Here is a 15,088-nt window from a genome sequence, read left to right as displayed (position 1 = left end):
AGATACACCACTTACACCGGGTCGCTCATCCATACGTCAGTGGAACACACTCGCTCTGTGTCACTCACGCACTATGGGGGAACCTGAACAGCATATCTTTGGAGGTGTGGGAGGAAACCAGAGCACCCCGAGGAAATCCACACGGACGCAGGGAGAACATGCAAACTCCACAGAGACCGAGCGGGGATCGAACCCGTGTCCTCTCACCCCACCCAGGCGCAGTGAGACAGAAGCGCTGCTTGCTGTGCCACCCCGATTGATGATACAGTTCTTTTTATCAAAAGATAAGGTATTTATCTATTTTGGTAAGAGTTTCAATGACAAGATGAGAAGAGGGACTCTTTTATAGAGCATACAGGGGGTAAGTGACTGGCCTCATTGCCTGGTTCTCTCCGGGGTATAAAAAGTATGTAAAGAGTGACATCTAGTGGTCATTCGGAATGGTGCTGAAAAAGTGACAGGGCAGAAGTGACACATGACACCTGTGGTGCCATGAAGTAAAAGCACAATGAGCACAATCTCTCTGTGCTCATCATATTACCTGTCTGTCTGCTTTTCCAACCGAGATAATTGCGAGAAACGCTGAGATCGTTTTTCCAGCCGAGATTTCATAACCGAGATAATAACCTGCCACTCCGTGTCACCGAGATAATGGTGACACAGAGTGGCAGGTTATTGAGTGTCGGGGGGCTTCGGGGGCCTTATTTATAAATCTTTTGTGGATAAATCACGTTTTTGCAAATAGACGTTTGATATTTTTAATTAAAAATGGTCCGAACTCTCAGCGCAGAAAAATGTGGTCAGAAATGTATTCGTTTAGTTTATTTTAGCTGCTCCAGGATAAATGACGTTGAGTGTAAAACATGACTGATGGGGACCATCTCGGGCCGTGTGGAGGGCGGGAAGCGTACCGTCTAAAGTGTGCTGCGCTTCTACTATCTGTCTCCACACCGGCGAGTTCTTCTGCCAAAGCAAGCAAACATTTTTTATTTCTTAGTCATCTGAGGAACAACGGAGCTGGCCATACACACCTCACTCGGTCCCACCGAGCAGCATCGGTCTCACTAGGCAAAGTTCAAACCCTCCATGGGTGTGACCGTTTCAGGAGTGTCACAAGCGGCAGATGTGGAGATAAACCCGGTCGTACTCATTGCGAGTGAAAGGCGACACGGTGCCTTCAAATGTTGCCATTCCAGAGCCACAATTAAGTGATAAATTAATGTATTATTGTACTGTAGTTACAGAGTAACTTGAAATTTTATATATTATATTCTAGAGTATTACAGGTGAGTCACTTCTACTTCACTTCATAATTACCGGTTGGAATTTAATGTACTTTTTGCAAAAGAACAGGTTTTTAAAAATGGGATATATCCTAAATAATGGAAATAAAAGAGTAGTAAAGTTGAAAACCTGAGAAAAAAAAAAAAACACCCCGATGACACTTGGAACTTCATCCATCTCAAGAATTTAACTGCTGGGTAGGAGTTTGACTGACGAGGTTATTGTGGCTTCCTTTATTCTGCTAAATCTGAAACACGCTGTTCGTGGTGCTTTTTACGCAGCACTAGTTTAACACTCGAGAGACGGATCCGACTGATGCTAATAATCAGTCCAGACATCTCGGTGCGGAAGAAAATGAAACGAAAAGACGTTCAGTTCAAATTAAATTAAAGCCTTTGAGCGTGTTCTCTTGCCCGGCACTATGGTTGTTTAGACTCCTCTCAATAAAAACAAAAAAAAATAAAGTGCTTCCCAGTGTCAGGTCTGTAAACCACAACAATCAGTAATATTTAATAAGAGTTTCTGGAGATGGCATTTTTATTTCCAGTCATTATGGTTTTATCTTCCATTACAGTTCAAAGTTACCATAATAACTACAAATTAGTCTTACCATTTATTTATCATTATAACCATTTCTGAGGATGTTAAGAAGCTTAAGCAGTGACTAAATTGCCAGACATCAATATTATTATTCCTGATGATGACTCGGTGGTAAAACCAAAAGTTGGAACTATGAACAGAACATGTTGTGAACAACGTTCCAGTCCAAAATGTGTGTAAATTGAGCCAGTGCGTTTATATGCAATATAATTCATGTACATAATGTAATAGTTATGTACTACGTCTAAAGTTAAAGCTTCACTTCCAAGAAATTACCATCAGAACAAGACGTTTCGTCACGTCAAACTCACATCTGTTGTTTTTAATCGCATACAGACCAGGTGTGTTCAAATGATCACAAAACACACCTCGCGTGTTTAGTTCAGTGTGTGATACAAGTCACTTGGATTTTTGCCCTGTTTGTGTGAGCTGAGCCACGATGAGTAATGAGGCACATCCCGACATTGTCTGAAAAAGCACTTTATTGGAAAAAACAAAAAAAAACAAAAAAAAAAAACAAAAAACACACACATTTCAAAATCTGTTTTCGTTCCGATTTAACATCTGCAAAGTTCCTAAAGCATTAGCAGGAAGTATGAAATATTCTGTCACCCCTAAGACCACATACTGTATATAAATCCTAGCCGAAAAGGGTCTGTTCCATTATGCGTAATCGGTATCTACATTACAGTGAGATTTTAAATAGTATTCAGTAGTCATTTCTGGAACAGAGAGCTCCTTAGCGGGAGTAAGGCACGTTTGACAAGAAGTACCCAAAAAAAAAAAAATCACAACCGCATCATACAGTCATATTTCTACAAATTCCCAGACAGCCTTTGGAGGGAACGTACGATAAACCGATGAATTCGAAGTTAACGAACAGTCCTGTGTGTAACAATCAGCAACGGACTAATGATTTGATGAATTTAAGACGCGGCAGGGAATGCCACACACACACACACACACACACACACACACACACACACACACACACACACACACACACACACACACACGTTAAAAGCTGCGGTTCATCATATATTGCAGTGCAAAAAAAAAAAAAAAAAAAAAAAATGCTTTTCAAAATACACACGTTTGCACTCCTGGTTTTCAACAGTTACATTTAGGAATATCATGAAATCCCCAGAGTGCCACTAGATAACACACTCTGAGCCACTTTACATATGTATTGCTTTCGATCCAAGAATAAAACAGAGAACTGAAAAATACAGCATAATAAAGTATAAAGGGTTAGTATAAGGAAGTAGAGGTTAAGAGCACTTAATTTTTCCCCAAGGCGCTCTCCGGCACCCAAAACAGGCCCTCAGACAACAAAACCAAAGAAGACGGGAAAATTCTGACAGCTGAAACGTCGACTACCGACTGTTTGCACCGTGTCATTTTCACCATGTTTACCTTCTTTGGTCAAACGCATTCAGTAAAAACTAAGACAAACTCCCTCGACCCTGGATAGCAGGGCCATAAAACGGGGTCGCTGGTGAAACGTGTATTGCGAGATGTGTGCAGCGTAAGTACGAAAGGATTTGGGAAGCGCAACGGCGACGTCCTCCTGTCCTCGGTGAGCCTTGGGGCTGCAGGACCAGCCCCGGCCTCTAGGCGGAGCTGTAGAGGTACTTGGTCTTGGCCAGGCCCGTCAGCTCATCCTCGTAGCGAGGCAGGCAGCAGAAGAGCACGCTGCAGCCCAGCATCAGGATGGTGGCGCCCCATCCGAAGCCGTACGCCCACGTGTAGTCGTAGTGACCCTCGAAGATGAGCTCGTTGAACTTGACCGGGTAGATGATGAGCGCGATCACCTGCAGAACCACTGGGGGAGGGGGGGGGGGGGGAGAGCGAGAGGTCATTCGCACCGCGTGGGAAGGGGCTGGGAATTTGGATTCGACACCAGCCAAAGGCGAGCGGATCCACAGCTGAAGCTTAGCTCGGCGCTCGAAGCTCGACCCCGGGGCCGCACGCTCAACATAAGCGTGCGTCGCCAAGCGGCGCGGTTGAAAATACGCATTTAACAGAATCTCGGTATCAGGGCAGTTGGACGCAAAGGTCGCGGGTTCGAAACTCAGCTGCGTTTCTAGCACCCCTGAGCAGGGTACTTACCCTAAGGTGCCCCCGGTAAAACCACCCGAATGGGTAAATCAGCGCACGCTGCTTTGGAGAAAAGCGTCAGCTGAATGAATACATGCGACTCTCGCCTTTGTTTTCGCAATGACATCATGTCTGGTTGCACTTTTTGTTCATGACGAACTTTCATCTTCGGCCGGAAGCCGACAGACACCCGGCCCTCGCGGCCGCTGTACCGCGGTATTCTTCCGTTTATACCCGCGGACTGACCGACGGCACTCCGAGGACACGGCTGGCCAGGGGTCAAGCGGCGTTGAGCTCCTTACATTGATTTGCCCGTTTATACAGCTGGGTCATTTTTACTGCAGCAATTCAGGGTAAGTACCTCGCTCAAGGGTTTTTAGGGAGTAAAAAAAAATGGGAGAGGTGAGCTGACAGCTTGACCAGGGCAGTTAGACAGCGTGGGAAGGGTTTCGCATCTGCGGTTGCCGGGAACCTGTTAAAACCGGTTTCCGAAGACGCATACAAAGAGGGTTCGGAGACACGGGCGCGAACGAAATGGCGAGCGAAGCGATGCCCCGCAGGCCTGGAGTCGGGAAGACTTTGAATCGGAGTGCGCACGCAGGTGGGAAGAGTCTCCTGGGGACAGCAGTTTGACTTTGATTGCAGTGTTCATGCCGATATGTTTTATCACTATGCAACACACACACAAAGGGCAACTTAGAGTCACCACACACACACACACACACACACACACACACACTTTCAGAACCGCTTGTCCCGTACGGGGTCACGGGGAACTGGAGCCTAACCCGGCAACTCAGGGCGTAAGGCTAAAGGGGGAGGGGACACACCCAGGATGGGACGCCAGTCCGTCGCAAGGCACCCTAAGCGGGATTCGAACCCCAGGCCCCCCGAAGAGCAGGACTGTGGTCCAGCCCACTGCACCACCGCACCACCGCACCCCCGCTCTTAGAGTCACCAATTCACTCCAAATACACATCTTTGGACTGTGGGAGGAAACCCATGTAAGCACAGGGAAAACATGCAGACTCCACATAGACCGAGTGGGACTCAAACCCGCATCTTGATAAAATTTAAAAAAAAAAAAAATCCTATATAGTTACTCATGTAATATTCTATGCTGGTTTATACACAGCGTGTGAGAAATTAATTGTACTCAAAAAAATCACCGGTCTGCATTTAGACATTTCCTTCCACTTACGTAATGCGCTCTTCGTATTGTTCTCTCAGATGTACGCTGCTCTGGACAAAAGCGTCTGCTCGATGAATAAATGGAAAAAAGGGACATGCGACGAGGCGTCACCGTGCTGCCCCTACCAATCATACCGATACCGAGCGTTCGACCGCCACTAACGATATTTCGGCACATTTTCCGACACGTGGGAACTTTGCCGCCCTCGTCACAAAGCCGGTTCCTTAACAAGCGCACCACCTGCCGTCCCGCGTGACACATTACGACACGCCCGAAACTACCGTTCGTCCCGAACGCGTACGTCTTCGCTCAAGCAGGCGCCGGCGTTTCCGTGCACGCTCAGGCATAATTGCGCGGGGCGGCGCGAAGGGAGAGGCAGCGAGGGCGACTCATCCCGCTGTGCGTGCGGGCGGGCCGTGCCGGCGAGGTGAGTCAGCCCGAAACGGCTCCCGTGTGAGCGCCGCACCCCGGCGCTCGTCCGCCTCCCGGCTCCGCGAACAAACAGGTCCTGCCGAGAAGCTTCCGGAGCCTTCGCGCACCCCTGCGACGGGCCTTCCGTTTAATTTTTGAGGAAAGGCGTCTCCGAAAAATTCCGAAAGATAACTGAAACAACCTCTTGAGCTCCTTTAAAGGGAACCGCGGCGCTTCGGCCTTGTAGAAACTTTACCCCGAAGCACAGCTGTCAAAAGCGCTCTTACGCTGGTTGCTACGAACTTACATTTATCTGATGCTTTTCTCCAAAATGATAATTACTTACCCATTTACACACCTGGATACCTAGGAATTTAGGGTAGGTACCTCGCTCAAGAGTACCACAGCTGGGATTCGAACCTACGACCTTCGGGTCCAAAGGCATAAGCATTCGCCACTACGCTCCCAGCTACGATTGAAGAATAGCATTAAAAAAGTCTACCCTAGTAAAGCACTAATATCACTGAGTCTGATAGAACCTCACTTTTGCATTTTATAGTTTTCCTTTTAAAAAAAAAAAAAAAAAAAAAAAAATGTACCATGTTTTTATTGCTATACAATGTGTTCCAAGATCCTGCACCCGAAATAAAATATTTTGTTTGCGCGTTGTTTTGCAGCAACTCTGCTGCACACACGCAATGGCAAAGCCACTCTGGTATCACTCTTACTTTTACGTTTATTCATTCAGGGGCTTCGACCAAAACGACGTACAACTCGGAGTAAACAAAAGCGCATTTCACCCGCAGGCGGAGAGATGGAGAGGTGATTTTCCCAGTACAGTCGCTTAGTCCATCACCGCCGTTTACCCAGCATGCATCACACAATGCCCTATATATAGAACTGGTAAGGAGTACATTTTTTATTTTAAACTGATAATGTAGCACAAGGCACATCCACATTTATTCATTCATCTGACGCTTTTCCCCAAAGCAACTTACACTGTTTTACCCATTTATACAGCTGGGTAATTTTACTGGCGCAATATAGGGCAAGTACCTACCTCGCTCAAGGGCGCTACGGTTGGAGGTGGGATTCGAACCCGTGACCTTTGGATCCAAAGGGAGCAGCCGTGACCACTTCGCCGCCGGCTGTCATTTCAAACATGCTCGCGCTCAAACCGGACATCGGACGGAAAGCTTACCGGGGACGAAGAGCAAGACGCCCACGACGGGCAGCAGGGTGATATTGAGGGTGCAGCACAGGGCCAGGAAGGAGACGATGAATGCGATGATGAGGAAGATGAGGCCCAGGATCATGAGCGCTGCCACCGCCTGCGCCCACGCTGGAATAAACACAAAACCGAGCCGTTAGGTTCCCACCACCCGAAACCGGTTTGCTCCCCGGCCTCCGTCCGACGGAACTTGTGCCATTACTCCCAAAGGCCTTTCGCGGCGCCGTTCACCATAGTAAAGGACGGAACCCCAGACTTGAAAGTGCGGTTTTACATCGAACGCCAGTTCTCGGCACTTCGGATGCCAAATACAGTTTAGTAACGAAGCGTATTCAGCGGATGCCGTGCATGGAGGAGGAGGGAAACAATAAGGAAGGCTGCCGAACAGAGGCCGAGCGCGAAGCCGGTATTTCACGCACCCGATTACACCGACTTCTGGCGTCGAACCCACGCCGGAGCGCCACTTTAGGACACGGAACAGGAGCGCTCTCACAGAGGAGCAGGACCGCAGCCGGCACGGTCATCGGCAACGCACGCCTCGAATCACGAAGTAAGGCGAGCGGGACTCGACCCTTCCCGCAGGCGCGGCGTTATCGGGATCTGACCCGACAGCCTGCTGGCAAATTCAAACAAAGCCCGCTCGGGTAGCGCAAAACAGCCGAGAGGGAAGAAGGGTAAGGCTTCGGATGAAATCGCCCCACCCTCGGTTACGGGCACCGGCAATGAGCGAAAACATGAATCATGTATTGTGAGTATTTGTATGATTGCTGCCATTTGTATGACTGTTTTTCCACCTGACAAAAAAACATGACCGAGGCCCTCGGGACCAATAAAATTGCCCCCCAAAAACATATCTGCTTTATTTTGTTTTTTTTTTTTTTTTAAAAGAAAGCTTGGTCTCTCACACACACACACGGTCTACCCACTTATATACACTCACACACATACATACATGTACTGAGATTTCTCCCCTTTGCAAATACCACCTAAATCTGAAATAACACGCTAATTATGCTGGAATTTGCCAAACCTGCTACATCCCGAATGGATTAATGGGGATTGAGACTTGAGCAGGTGTTCGGCTTTCGGACCGTCCGGAGCCGACGCGCCGCCAGGAGCACCGTCATTTCGAAAATTATAGCATGCGATTCTTCCAAGTGAAGGGGGGGAAATTTTTAACGTTCTGACTTCAGCCGGGGCACGAAGGCGCGAACGCTCGTCACCCGAGTCAGACATTCCGCCGGGATCGGAGTCCGAGGGCCAGGCTTCTTTCGGCAGACGGCCCTCTCGAGGCGCGAGCTGGCGGACGAGCGACGCGGAGCCGCCGAAGGCTGGGCGAAACTTCACGCTGCGGTACGAGTTCCGTGAGCCCCGCCTCGCCTTCAACACAACAGGAACCCTGCCCTCAACACACAGGCCTCAGAGGAGAGTGAGACCCATCAACTGCAAAAACAGGTTTTTTTTTTTTTTTTTTTTTTTTGGGGGGGGGGGGGTGTAATAAAGTACACAATGGGGTATGAAAAAAAAAACCTCACACTTATAGCACTATGAAAGGTAGGTGTCAGAGAACACAGGGCAGATTATTACAAACAGAAATTTAACACACAAAACGATGCCTACAGAAAAGGACGTTCAGCGAGGCCACATATTAACTGGTCAGAGTGTCACATGTAGAACCCGCAAAGCTCCAAAATGATTAAAAAATAAAAAACAAAACCACCCATGAGACATTAACTCGGCAGACAATCGATAGCTGCCACCTTAATAATTATTTGCTTGGCTGATGCTTTTTTTTTTATCCCCAAAGCAACATACAATGTTGGGTTTGTACACTACGTTACTTGCAAATATACATATATTTACGCAGCTGGGCAGTTTTTTTGTTTTTTTTTTTTTTTTTTAAACTGTGTCAGTTCAGGATAATTACCTTGATCGAGCGGTACCGCAAGAGGACCTGGGTCCTTTGGTCTGCAGGCTTTTGGCTCAAATCACTACTCCAGCTGCTGTTTCCCAGTACAGCTTGCAAGCAATTACTGTAAAGGCTGCACTAGCAACACAGGCCAGGGTGAAGTTCATAGCGGAGGAGAAAAAGGGGGGGGGGGGCAAGGACAAACTGCGCCCAAAGGAGGAGATCAACTTCATTCCTGCAGAGGGCTGGGCAAAGTAGGCTTCCATGTAAAGACAGCCATCTGCTCGGAGGGACGGTACGCAACGGGAGGAGCTGGAAAGGGTGGAGAGGCTGCAGTCCAGCAGATTTCCTATAAAGCAATTAAACTCTACTGGCTCCTTGTGTTAATAACGGTCGACTTAAAAAATAAATGAACGAGAAACTCTGTAATATCTTTATATTCACTTATCTGATCCCTAAAATGAGGGGGTGCGGTGGCGCAGTGGGTTGGACTGCAATCCTGCTCTCCGGTGGGTCTGGGGTTCAGGTCCCGCTTGGGGTGCCTTGCGACGGACTGGCGTCCCGTCCTGGGTGTGCCCCCTCCCCCTCCAGCCTTACGCCCTGTGTTGCCGGGTTGGCTCCGGTTCCCCGTGACCCCGTATGGGACAAGCGGTTCTGACAGTGTGTGTGATCCCTAAAATAGCTGTGTGTTCCGGGCCAAACGCTCCCTGCGCTTACCCTCCGAGCCAGTAGGTGGCAGTAAAATGCACGCAAAGAGAATGGTAGCGCCGCGATTCAACATGGCGAACACTGCGCTGGACCATTAAATGAAAGTTTAAGACTTGTTTTAGTGAATCTCGGAGTTAATAAAATAAAATAAAATAAAAAAAAAATACCCGTAAGACCGATTAATAATTATAGCTATATCCAAGAGTTTTTCGGAAAGTAACCTGTAAATAAACTGACGAGCGTCTACATTATTGTGTTTCTATGGACTGCGAGTTAGAAAGAAAGAAAAAATAAATAAATAAATAAATAAAATACAGACTTCCAGTAGCCAGTGCACATTTGGGAGGGAATCCGAGGAGGAAAAAAAAAAAAAAAAATCTCACATCCAAACTGCCTCACTCGCATCCATAAATGAAACTATTTCTACGGTGGCGCTCCACACACTCGGACAGCTCGCGAAAGGCTTAAATTTGCAGCGAACTTTCGGCAACTTCATTCACGCAACTGGAACGCGAGCCGCTGCTGAAAGAACCCTTCAGCGCCGAAGGACGAGTACCGCAAAAGCGCAGCTGTCGACCTCCGCCGACGCGTTAACTTGCAAAGGATTCCCATTTGCTCGGCCCCGACTCGACCCTGGATGAAATTCCGACGCGTCGCGCCAAATCGGACTCGTAGGTTGTCTTTCCGCCTTCTCGACATTTGGGTCCTGTGCTTCTTATCGACTTTCGCTCCGCTTGCCGAGGGCTCTATATTAGGAGCGAACACATTCCCGGCAACGTGGGGAATGTAGACCAGAGCTGCACATCATTAAGCAGGGACTAACCCCAGAGGCCCTGCTGTCTCCCGGGGTCCATATAAATAAAAGGTCCGTAGGGAACGTAGAGTTAGCGGCATCAAGTAACACTCATCGGAACACGTTCGAGTAACACTGACCCAGCGCGCACAATCTTATCCCGAGCCTCGGATGCAGCCCGTCCCGTTCGCTCCACGACCGCAAGCAACTGATAAAACGGGGCCGTGAAATTCAACGTACGGAGGCAGGCCAGCCTTCCGTACAAGTCCCGTTCGTCGCGCCCACGGAATTCCGGGATACGTGGATTTCTTCTCCGCTGGAGCTCGTTCGCATTCGCCGGCCGGCAGCAGAGCGACCAAAAAATTCGGAATGTTATACCACCGTAAATGCTGCTAGAGGGGAAAAATGTTAAAACTATTCATCCAAATAAAGGCATTCAAAAAAAAAAAAAAAAAAAAAAAAAAAAGATTCACTGACTGCTGTAATTTCTTTATTTAACAGACAGAGTTTATACCCAACAGTGTATGTGAGGTCATGTCATGTCATTGTCCTTACGCCCTGTGTTGCAATACATCAAATACAGCATTTCATCTGTTATATAATGCATACTGTAAACGGGAGAAGGGGACACACCTGGCCCCGTTTTCCCTCAGGTGAGACGGAGCTCTTCTACTCGCGGCTCGGCAACCACAGTTTTGCAGGTTGAATTCAAGGCGAGTATTAAAGCTCTCTCTCACACACACACACACACACACACACACACACACACACACACCTGAAACCGCTTGTCCCACGCGGGGTCGCGGGGTGCCGGAGCCTAACCCAGCAACACGGGGCGAAAGGCTGGAGGGGGAGGGGACACACCCAGGATGGGACGCCAGTCCATTGCAAGGCACCCAAAGCGGGACTCGAACCCCAGACCCACCGGAGAGCAGGACCTGGTCCAACCCACTGCGCCCCGCAGTATTAAAGCTTTTTACTAAAAATATATGTGTATATATATTATATGCACACACAAACACAGCCTTCCAAGCGAAACTTTCCAACAACTGCCTCATTTAGCTTTTCTGCTCATTTTGCGTACAGAAACACCAAATACGAAACACAGCTGGTTAAATCAGGTCGTCTACAACAGGTCGCCCAAAACGCAACGTTTTCAAACTTTGGGAAAAAAAAAAAAAAAATGGCACGCTGCACCACGCAGACGAAACGCAGAACACGGAAGTACGCAGAAATTATTTACGGTGCCATGAGGAGGATGTGTTTGCAAGAATATTGTTTTCTAGGCCTAAGGAAACTACTCGTTTTCTTTTTCTTTCTGCCTCCTCTCATCCTGATTTCGATTCAATAACCAGCATTTGCCAATAATGTAATCGGCCATGTGGACACAGCCTCAAATTGTATGATACTCAATTACTGCTTTTGCCTATGCAAACTTCGCTTCGCAGATTTGTTCTTTTTCTCGTATCTTCTCCCCGCATAAGGATGGGCGGCTGAGGAGTAAAACGTCCCGAGAAAGTGGCCGCATCCATGCTGACGGCTTCCAAGACCTTCCGCAGTTTTCAAGACCCCTGCGATTTCATTCTTCCTCGAGAGCAACGCTGAACATCAAAGTCCTCCGACCTGTCATTCAAATAATTCGGTTCAATTCATTTCCGCACAGCTCCCATCCCAACAAGATCGCTTCGGCATGCCTAGCGTAGAATACAAAAGTTTAAAAAAAAAAAAAAAATGTAAAGAAATACGCAACAGTTAAGATGAATAACAGAGTCATATTTAAAGATCATAGTGGAGGAAGGAAAATAAAGTCAATATAAATGAGAAACAGGAAAATAAAACTGGCTCAGAGTCTCAACCAAATATTTCTTGCATTTTCAGATGAATTCTATAGTTTATAAAAGTTATTTTTAAAGCTGTACTTTGGCCATTCTATTCATAAACAGCCACACAACAGAGAAATGAAGGCAATGACTGCGTGGCAGCTGACCTATTCCTCTGCTAAAGGAAAAACACCTTTCTAATGGCCTGTGGGCACCTGAAATATTCATGGAAACGAAACATCACCGAAGCTGTATGCTGCACGACCGTTAATGCTGCACAGGGTATTTAACGGAGGCAAGCTGCACGTTTCCATAAACACACTTACCAATGTGATGTACTGCCAAAATCAGTCATGCTCCTCATATTAATATACCCATTTACTCAAATTAAACAAAAATAGAAAAAACTGCAGCACACTGGCTGCATTAAGACAACTGCAGTTAAAAATGATTTATGGGAAAAACTGAATGTGATCATTTGCAAACAATGTTTTGCATCTTTGGCATCTTCCACTTCCTACTGAAAATGTTTCGAGAGTCGTAGTCAGAGAGCAGCAAATTTTAAATCTCAGAAAATATGTAGAAGGCAACGCAGACAGATGTAGGGAAACGTTCTTTAGTCATTTACTGTTTCTAACCACTAAAGAAGTTGGTAAGAAAATAAGAACATCCTATGGGTGAGCAACAAATTTCATTTTATGAGAAATGTACAAGAGATAAAAATGTATTTGTGATTCTTGGCCACACGGAGCTGATAAAAAGACTTAACAATACCTGTATATGTTCATGAAAATGTAAAATGTGTGCTTGCCCGTTGCCATGACAACCGCTCACTCAAGTATTTGAATTATATCCAGAATTGTCACAAACAAAGCATTAATCTGTACAAAAGACGGCTCACGTTAGAATCTCAAATTTTACTCAATTGTTAAGTTCCGCGTACTTTAGTTGAAAGGCCAATAAGTGGGAAGAAGGGTTTGGATGTTGTTGTTTTTCAGTCATTATGCGTGACTAACGTCCAATTTAGGAGCAGCTCAACTCATGAGCTCAGACGGGTGTTGACAAGTTCTGCAGAAAAGTGCGAAGGTCCTTCCAGCGCTGCGCGTCTGGGCACGCGCACTTGGCGCGCGTGTTTACTCCGTAACCAATAGCAACGACTGATGGGCCGCAGCGGAGGGGGGCGCGTGCTAAAACAATCGCAAAAAATGCCTTAGACATGACACGGCACAGTGCCCATACCTGGTACCAGTGAAGAAATATCCTATTTTTCCAATAGGAAACATCCAGTAGACACCCTAGACAATAAAAACATTTCACATGATTCTCCCAAAGCTGTGGTTTTATTTACTAAACTGGTCCGCTGATAGTCCCACATAAAGGTGTTACAGCGGATGTATCCTTCCGCCGCAACTGCCAGACAGGCGGAGGAGCACGGAGAGCGCCCGTGGATGGCGGAAGGATACAAAGGTGGGCGAGTTGAATTCCGAGAGATAAGGAGAGACAGCGGAGGGATACGGCGTGTGTCGACAGTCTTAATAGGAATGGGACGGGGGAATAAATTCCTTTTGTTAATGTTTACATAAGCAAAGGTCCTTATTATTTGTAAGGATCACAGAGAATGAAATTCGGTCCTGGGGCAGACTGCCGTTTAAAATAATCTAATCCGAGTCCGCAAAAGTGAACTAACCTGACCAACAAAGTTTTGTATTACCTCTCAGATCGTCCGGATCTCGACATATTTATCATTATCATTATTATTATTACTACCACCGAGTGACAAGAACTCACAGAACTCCATGAGCGAGGTGCAGTCCCAGTTATCGTTGCGCCCGCGGCACTGGCTCCACATGCTCGCGTAGTGCGACTTGGCGTCTTCGTCCTCCACCCAGCCGGACGTGGCGGCGATGGCGATGATGTCGAAGATCACGGCGAAGAGCAGCAGCAGAGGCAGGATCCACCTGCACCGGGGGTACGAGATCCCGCAGCGGAACATGGCTGGTGGTTGGCGGTGCGACTCGCACGACTGGAGGCTGCGGCGAAACAGGGCGACGAGCAGCGCGGCCGCCTTTGGGTTTTTATGTGTGGGAACGAACGTGCGGAGGAACCTGTCGGACTGGGTGTGTGGGGTGTGGGGTGTGGGCTCGGCCCCAGCCAGGGTGGGTCCATCGCTCACCGCATGGCCGCGGGCTCAGGTTACGCACCCTTTGCGCGCCAGTGGCTGCGCACGTAGTAATAAACTACAGTAGTATTGAATGGGGAGCTCGCGCGCTCCTCCTCAGTGTAGAGCACTGTTACCATGGCGACCGGGGGGGGGGCGTTTAGACAATTAAAATGACAAACCCTTTACGATTCCTGAATAAAACCACACAAGGCGACTGGAAATAGTATACTAAGCTTAAACAAGAAAAAAAAAAAAAAATTCGGAATGTTGTATGCAAAGTAAAAAGAGGGTAAATGCTAAATATAGAGTCTCCAGCCACAAATTTGCAAATTTATAACTTGCTTTCAAGGTGTTAGAGGACTTAGCCAACTTATAAGTGTATGTGTCAGTTATGAAAATGTGACAGTAATCCAGTTAATCGGTTCTCACAGTAATTTGCACTCTCCACACCGGTAATGAAGTGTAAGTTTGACACCAGTGTTGCGCTTTGCAATTGCAGCATGGGAGCCACTCCCTTTCCTGTATTTTGCCCTTCTAACAACAACAACACTGATAATAATAACATTCAAAATGCACAGGACAAGATGTTATACCCCATGTGTATATAACAATGGCTCTAGTAGTAATAATAATAATCGCTAACATTTCTCAGGTATTTCTAATTGAAAGTAATAATTTAAAATAAAACTGATTTTTTTTTTTTTTTTTACACATTTTCTGGAGGATAAACATTTTCTTAAAATGCCTACTTATTTAGCTCATGCTTCTCTCCAAAGTGACTTGCCACTTATTACCTACTGTGGCAATTCAGAGTAAGTGCCCTTCTCAGGGGCCATACAGTAGAAAGTGGGATTTAAATCTGGGTTCTTTGAGTGCTAT

General features: G+C 47.0%; 1 protein-coding gene across 1 annotated transcript; it reads right to left on the bottom strand.

Annotated features, from left to right (window-relative positions):
- Nucleotides 1–2,345: 2,345 nt before the first annotated feature.
- Nucleotides 2,346–14,177, bottom strand: perp (p53 apoptosis effector related to pmp22). Its single transcript, XM_018749577.2, has 3 exons — nucleotides 13,837–14,177; nucleotides 6,789–6,929; nucleotides 2,346–3,709 (listed from the first exon to the last, which is right to left on the bottom strand). Exons 1-3 carry the CDS (start codon nucleotides 14,039–14,041, stop codon nucleotides 3,498–3,500), a joined length of 558 nt encoding a protein of 185 aa, XP_018605093.1. The 5' UTR covers nucleotides 14,042–14,177; the 3' UTR covers nucleotides 2,346–3,497.
- Between the last annotated feature and the right edge of the window lie 911 nt (nucleotides 14,178–15,088).

This window comes from Scleropages formosus, chromosome 4 (genome assembly GCF_900964775.1).
Source record: "Scleropages formosus chromosome 4, fSclFor1.1, whole genome shotgun sequence".
Taxonomy (NCBI): domain Eukaryota; kingdom Metazoa; phylum Chordata; class Actinopteri; order Osteoglossiformes; family Osteoglossidae; genus Scleropages; species Scleropages formosus.
Note: the sequence above shows the minus strand (reverse complement) of the source record. Positions and strands in the feature narration are given on the sequence as shown.

What these genes read in the sequence shown, in the direction of transcription:
- perp (XM_018749577.2), bottom strand. Translation starts at nt 14,041, where the DNA reads ATGTTCCGCTGCGGGATCTCGTACCCCCGGTGCAGGTGGATCCTGCCT. An exon ending in CACCTCGCTCATGGAGTTCT is followed by an intron (nt 6,930 to 13,836) that starts GTGAGTTCTTGT and finishes TGTTTATTCCAG; the next exon opens with CGTGGGCGCAGGCGGTGGCA. An exon ending in CGTCTTGCTCTTCGTCCCCG is followed by an intron (nt 3,710 to 6,788) that starts GTAAGCTTTCCG and finishes CCCCTCCCCCAG; the next exon opens with TGGTTCTGCAGGTGATCGCG.